Raw genomic sequence first — 6,752 nt, 5'->3', positions numbered from 1 at the left:
TCTCCGATCCGTAATCCGATACGGGCTTAAGCCATTACTGCTTATGGCAATCTATGTGTGAAGGCCTTTATCAGACTTGGTCAATACTTATCAGGATTGGATTGAAATTCAACCAATCAGAGCAAAGTTTATAAAATTCAAATTTAACGAGTCTTGCTCTAATTAGCCAAATTTTAATTCAATCCTAATTCGTAGTCTGATACGGGCTTTAAACGTGGTTTACAACGGACAACAAAGTGTAATCTACAATGAGCAGCAGAAGGAGTACGTTCGTAAGAATAAAAAATTGACCAGTCATGTTCGAATATAATATAAAGAATAATCGACTATATAATTGGTTAATTACTTGCTTCTTATGAACGTACTCCTATTGACCATTGTAGACCACATTTAAGAGTAAGAAATTAACCAATCATAATCTCCTTACATTCGAATATGATTCGTCATTTTCTTAAGCGGCACACGATGCTTGTTTCCGTGTTGGATTGTTTGCTGGATGGACATACTGCGTTTTGATTAGTGTATTGTCAATTTTTGTAAATACACCAATCAGAACGCAGTATTTCTATCCAAACCAGTACGAAATAAGCATCGTGTGCAGCTGCCTTTATTCTCACTTATAAACATACTTCTGCTGCCCATTGTAGACTACGCTTTAATCGTAGGCCCTTTAATGTCGCTGTAAAATGTCTCAAGACAACATGGGTACGAATTGATATATTTTTTGTGTTAAGCACTTACGTGCATCACTTCATTCAAATTGATCGAATTGATTTTCAGTTGGTATTGACGTTCTCTTGGAGTTTTTGGAAGTAGCGTTTCATCATATACTATTCTGTCGTAAAATTTACCCTAAAGAAATATTCGTTAAGAAAAAGATATATGGAATTACAGTTCACATGTCGGAACACCCAGAATTAAATAAGTATTTTTTCAATGTTTTAAATGCAACCAGAGAGCTGATAAAGGAGGATGAAAACAGTGTTAAAACCATACATTTTACCTTTTATAATAGAGACAAATTACCGATAGAAAAATTTGTCTTTGATGTAATTAAATTGCGAGCAGAGTCAACAGAGTATGTTAAACAATTAATAACTGCAATTTGTAATGTATAATCTCGAATTTGGAGTTAATCACTTTATTTTAAGGAAGGATCCTTATTATTTAAAGACGGAAGAAGCCCTGAGAACGATTTGCTTAAAGATATCAATATGTGATACATACTTGGAACCCTTGCCGGATGGTTCAATTTTTTCTATAGAAATTCAAACATACGAAACTGCGCATATTACTTTGAGCGAGAATTCAAAATGCGAGGACTTTCCATGGATCGTTGAAGATGATGCGATAGAAATGGCCAACAAAAATTTACTGCCACTGAAAGATATCAAAACCGATTGTTTGAATTTGCAGATGTATGTGATTGAAGATGCGGAGAGCAAGGTTTAAATGATATTTAACACAACCGATACCTTTTTGTACTTTTATTTTGTGCGAAATATATTTTATATTTCTGATGGTAATTATCAAACTTGTCCCATTAACTTGGATATAAATTCTTTATCTCTGTTCCACAGAATGCTACAGATAGCATTTAACTGGTAGGAGCAATCAAACATTTCAGATCTCATTGATGATTTACCAGCATCGATTCTGATCACCTTGACTTTCCATTTATCTTCAAATTCTTTGATCTGTGTATCCTCTATGGCGGAACTTGACCAAGGTCTGAACCTAGGAAATATTGAATGACAAGATTATCATGATTTGTTTCTTCATGATGATTATTATATAATTAGTCATGTTACTTTGTGCCAATCACTATATTTGCTGGTTTCTCTTTTATAGCAGTTATTGTGTTCATCAGATATGGGATATCATTGAAGCTGGATATATCATCGAAGGAGAAGATAGAGCACATTGCATCAATCTTATCCTTGCACGCCTGACAGAATTATTACTATATTATTTGCTTTTGTTAGATTGAACGTATAGCTGTATGGAATTTGCACGAGATACTTTGCACGTACTGGTAGGATGTGATTATACTTTTTTATACTACTTTCCGATGTATCCCAGAATTGTAACTTAAACAAAACAACCTTATCCCAGATCTTTACAGGCCAGAAGACGTTAGTCTTTCTTATACCATTAGTCTCTGTGTAATTGTTGGCTTCCAGAATACCTGCGAGTCTAGCTACTACGGAAGTTTTTCCCACACCAGATCTGCCTATCATGAAAATTTTATAAGTGACTTCCTCAATGGAAGAGGGCAACGATGGTCTCTCCAAAATGCCTGTGGTTAAAAGTAATTCTTTGAGTACATGACACGGTATAATGAAATACATCATTTTGTTTATCGCACCATTAGGAGAGAGAGAGAGAAAAAAAAAAAGAGTACCATAGAATCTCCTCTTTTTCGGAGAATTCACGTAAAAGTGATGAACCAGAGATTCCCCTTCCGCCGAAGCTAACCAGTTCATATTGATCGCATTCATGTCTCGTTGATTTCACTACGGAGCATAAACATAATAAAATACATTCAAACACAACCAAATCTACAATTATTCAGTAGACCGATGAACGACATAATATCTAAACTGAGTATTTATATATATTTCTCTCTCAGTATTGGCTTCAGGCGACCATAAGTACTGCCCGAATACCATTCAACGGAGNTCTCTCTCTCTCTCTCTCTCTCTCTCTCTCTCTCTCTCTCTCTCAATATTTGGCTCCAGGTATTCAAAAGAATAAGACGTGCCCCAACGTCACTCAACGAATAAGGAAATACTTAATGTATAAAATGCGGCTTCGGAAAATATTCTACATAAGATGGGGTTCGAATTGCGTTCTGCTTAGGCAGCAACGGCTTTGTCAAAAATAAGCGGGTTCAAAACGAACAAAGGCCTCGCGAGCCCGTGCACACTCACGGGTCGTCGAACGAACACATCTGTACTCGTCAGCGACTCGCACAAGACTTAAGCTCTGTGCATAGCGGAAAAGCACAGGCAACAGTGAATAACACGGCCGATAGATTTCTGTTAGTCGCGGCTGCAGGCTGTTAGTCACCGGACTGCGGCACGCGATTGGATCGCTTTTTTTCAAACGATCCAGTGATTCTCCCCGGGGATACAGCTGTGTCGCGATGGCTCGCTGAAGGGTGAGAATAATGAAGAAGGTGAATCGTGTACTTACCGAAGGGCTTCTTCGGTGTCCTTACGAAATTCGATACTGAGCGGCATTGATCGATACTTCTTATCATCAGTGCTAATTTCACGGTTCTCACTCGTATAATCCGGAACTGTGGACTCCCTTTTAAAGTGGGTTCCGACGGGCTCTCTAACTTGGTCCCGAAGACACAAGCCTGTATTCATAGTCGAGTCTCAAGGCGTTATTTAAGAATCATCTTATTGAATGAAGACCGCCTTCAGATCGATATAATTCATAAATATGTATTAAAATAATCTCAGCGAAGGGGTTCTTGCCTAAAGAATTCTTATTCTATTTGAGACTATCTTCGCGAAGATGTGCTTAAGGTGGTACTTATCGATCATTCGGCTATTTCCGTGTTATTTCTTTTAGGTCAATTAATGAAAATGATCCTTTCTTTGAGCTAAGGTAGGCATTAATCAGTAAAATGAGATGTCAGCGTCAAAATACTCATATGTGAAAGAAAGCTCGGGAAAAAATTAAAATTAAAATTAAAATTGTGAAAATTAAGAATGTTGAAGATGTCCAAAAATAAATATTCTGCAACAACAGAAACGAAATTTTTCTTGGAAATATTCAAAGAATTTAAGCATATCATTGAGGTTAAAAGAAAAGTGATTCTTCAATCCTTAATGAAAAGGAACTTGCATGGGTTGAGATTTGTAAGCGATATAACGATTCTACCATGATTTTGCAAGAGGTAAATATTAAGAGGTGATTATCTTAGATTGTGCATATGAATTCGGTAAGTAATCTAGCAATCTGATGATAGATTGATAATTGGGTGTATTCCTAGATAGCCTAACCTGTGCGAGCGGATTTCGAATAATTAGTAAATGATAACATAACAACATTATATGAAAGTAATGTTGATCAGCAGAATGATGAAGAAATTAATATGTCAGCTTTAATTAACGATATACTAAAAGGTATGTTGAATTGAAATGAATTAAAAATTAAATATACATATACTTATGTACTTAACTATACTTAACTAAATATTATTCCCAAGAAAGCACGAAAAGATATTTTTTTTATATTGACATTATTATTTTTATATTTACTAAGTTATATAACTTAGTAAATATTATTATATGTGATAAGAAAAGTATATGCTTATTTAAGAATATTGCTTGTCAAATAATTTAGATTTATTATCGATTTTCAGATGTAACAACAATGGAAGAAATGACTAATGGAAGAATACCAAGATTTTCCATACGAAGGTAGTATAAACAATATTGCTTGTTTATTCTCTAGTATTAATAAAGTAACTAAATACTGTTCTTTTACAGTATTTCCTCTGAAGAAAAAGAGGAAATTGGATAATACTATCTGTACGCCACCAGTAATAGTGACAAAAGTAAAGAAAAATATAAAAGAAAGTTTTGTTAGCGAAGATGCTTTAAAGATCGAGAGAATAAAACAGATCATGGAACAAGAATATGGCAGACATGAGAAAAGTTCATGAAAAAAAATGACTGCAATGAAAGAAGATTATCAAATAGAATGATATGCTCTACAAATCCGAGAAGCTAAAGCAAAAGTCGAGTTGGCTGAATTACAAAGAGACAGAAAGAAAATACGTCATTCGGAATAGAAGTCTTTCAGGGAAAATACGGAAGTTTATGACAGTTTACATTTAGACCAAAAAGAAATATAGTACAAAGTATTAGGTGAGCAAAAAGGTTCTAAATGTTTTTCTGTAAAATTCAATCTTTATTCAAAAACAAACAAAAAAATATTAATCAGCGAGATATTCCCCGTTTGCATCAATGGCTATTTGCCATCTTTCGGGTAGTTCGCGAATTCCTTGATGATAGAAGCTCACCGGTTTCGAAGCGATAAAGTAATCAATGCATTTTCGTATCTCTTGAAATTTCACGAAATTTATATCGGCTAAATGATGGTGCGTCGATCGGAATAGGCAGTAATCGGAAGGCGCCATGTCTGGGCTTTCAAACCCTGCAAGAGAGTACATATGAAAATAAATACGTTTAACTTATTTTTAACTACTCGGCAACATTCCCGAAACCCATAAAAAAAAATCAGAAAAATAAAATAAACTGCGAAGACCCGTATCGCNGGGGGGGAGGGGGGTTATACAAAGGATAAAACACCGTGTAACATGGTTTATTATTTTTTGTATTCAAGGTATCTCTCGAATGAATGTTACAAGCAATAATATAATCAAAAGTAATCAATGAGAAGCGATGAAACTGATGAAATCAAATATTACACCTCTTTTCATTATTGGTCACATTGTCTCATCTTCGAATGATTGATTTTCTCGCAGTTATCGTCTTTTTCTCCTTTCTTTTTTTCTTCTGTGCTTCTTTTTTTTTTTTTCTTTAATAATTTGTACTTCTCTTGGCGCAATCTCTTGGCTCTATATAGCTCCCAAGAAACCGGTCGATTGCTTTCCAACGTCGATAGATTTGCGAGGTTTATCATATTTTATCGTATAACGATAATGATATCAAGAACGATGCCGCTCGATTCACCGGATTATGAATTACTTACAAAACGATAAACCGTCCGCGGGAGACCACGCTTATAAAAGACACGCTTGATCGAAACAAACATCGGCGTTCGGAGAGAATCAGTCATGAGATAATGTCCCATCTATTCACAAACTTTCGGCAGAGAGGAATTTTCTCACCGGTTAGAAAGGAAGAAGAATTAATCGTAAATTTCGATCTCCCGCGCGCGTCGACGGAAACGATACGCGAGTTAGACGAAACGCGACGCGTCACGACGAGACATGGTGTAAAAAAAAAAACAAAAGCAACAACGGAAAGTACATGTAAATCAAGCCGCATCGTTGCGATTTAACGACGGCAGACCGTTCGAGCCGATTGCCGTCGTTATTACGCGCGCGTATATTCCGCTTAATAAAATCTTGTCGAGATTTAAAATAACGAAACGCTAGTCATAATAATAACTTCCTCTAATTAACGATTATTTGGTAATATATATATTTATATTTTATATATATATAATATATATACATATACATAATATATATATATATAATATATATACATATACATATACATATATATATATATATATATATAAAGTAGTAGAAAAGAGGGAAAGCAAGTCCGTTTTCCTATATCTCGTAGATTCTCCTTCCTCCTTTCGTAAATACAAAAACGTAACGCGTAGTATCTAAAGTATGCATGTGTTCCAGGACGCCACGAGGATGGTCCGATCGCGCGGCCAAGTCAAGCGTGTTCGCAATCGGCGCGCAGACTGAATTCTCGAGACGTGAATTCCGAAACAGCGAGCAGCGAACCGGATGATGTGGTCGGTAGGAAAGACGGCAGTCTCGCTCGTCCGCGAGCGACCAATCGATCTCGTCTGGTCGGGTTCGCGCATTCGCGAATGCAATTTTGTCGAATTACCGAGGAACGGAAGAGAGAAAAATCGCTCGGCTGAGCGAAAATATCGAGGAAGGCTCGCGTTCAACGAAGGAACGCGTTCCTGAAAATTTGGAGCGTGAACAGACGAAACGATCGGAGGGGGGGGGGGGG

At 36.2% G+C, this 6,752-nt stretch overlaps 2 protein-coding genes and 1 pseudogene across 3 annotated transcripts; 2 read left to right on the top strand and 1 right to left on the bottom strand.

The window, feature by feature from the left end:
* The first annotated feature begins 629 nt into the window (after positions 1-629).
* LOC106745887 (mitotic spindle assembly checkpoint protein MAD2B) lies at positions 630-1,670 on the top strand. The gene is made up of 4 exons (XM_014621881.1): positions 630-705; positions 781-1,078; positions 1,152-1,446; positions 1,581-1,670. Exons 1-4 carry the CDS (start codon positions 687-689, stop codon positions 1,599-1,601), a joined length of 633 nt encoding a protein of 210 aa, XP_014477367.1. The 5' UTR covers positions 630-686; the 3' UTR covers positions 1,602-1,670.
* On the bottom strand, positions 1,473-3,155 carry LOC106745886 (REM2- and Rab-like small GTPase 1). Of its 2 annotated transcripts, none has more exons than XM_014621879.1 (5): positions 2,799-3,155; positions 2,405-2,516; positions 2,034-2,299; positions 1,812-1,948; positions 1,473-1,737 (listed from the first exon to the last, which is right to left on the bottom strand). In XM_014621879.1, the coding sequence occupies exons 2-5, from the start codon at positions 2,499-2,501 to the stop codon at positions 1,530-1,532; spliced, it is 708 nt and encodes a 235-aa protein (XP_014477365.1). In that variant the 5' UTR covers positions 2,502-2,516; positions 2,799-3,155; the 3' UTR covers positions 1,473-1,529. The 2 variants fall into 2 exon arrangements, with proteins under 2 accessions (XP_014477365.1, XP_014477366.1); XM_014621880.1 differs by having other exon boundaries at positions 2,934-3,155.
* Positions 3,156-3,199: 44 nt separating this feature from the next.
* Positions 3,200-6,746, top strand: LOC106745834 (annotated as a pseudogene).
* The last annotated feature ends 6 nt before the right edge of the window (positions 6,747-6,752 follow it).

The sequence above is a fragment of the Dinoponera quadriceps genome, unplaced genomic scaffold (genome assembly GCF_001313825.1).
Source record: "Dinoponera quadriceps isolate SergipeBrazil2010 unplaced genomic scaffold, ASM131382v1 scaffold1692, whole genome shotgun sequence".
Classification (NCBI taxonomy): domain Eukaryota; kingdom Metazoa; phylum Arthropoda; class Insecta; order Hymenoptera; family Formicidae; genus Dinoponera; species Dinoponera quadriceps.
The sequence above is the reverse complement of the archived record's forward strand: the minus strand, read 5'-3'. Positions and strand labels throughout refer to the sequence as shown.

Bases quoted from the DNA above. Each gene is read 5' to 3' on its own strand.
- LOC106745886 (XM_014621879.1), bottom strand. From the start codon at position 2,501: ATGAATGCGATCAATATGAACTGGTTAGCTTCGGCGGAAGGGGAATCT. The intron at 2,300-2,404 runs GTACTCTTTTTT...TTTTAACCACAG, and splicing joins GAAAAAGAGGAGATTCTATG to GCATTTTGGAGAGACCATCG. The intron at 1,949-2,033 runs GTACGTGCAAAG...TAATTCTGTCAG, and splicing joins AGTATAATCACATCCTACCA to GCGTGCAAGGATAAGATTGA.
- LOC106745887 (XM_014621881.1), top strand. The intron at 1,079-1,151 runs GTATGTTAAACA...CTTTATTTTAAG, and splicing joins TTGCGAGCAGAGTCAACAGA to GAAGGATCCTTATTATTTAA. The intron at 1,447-1,580 runs GTTTAAATGATA...TCTGTTCCACAG, and splicing joins TTGAAGATGCGGAGAGCAAG to AATGCTACAGATAGCATTTA.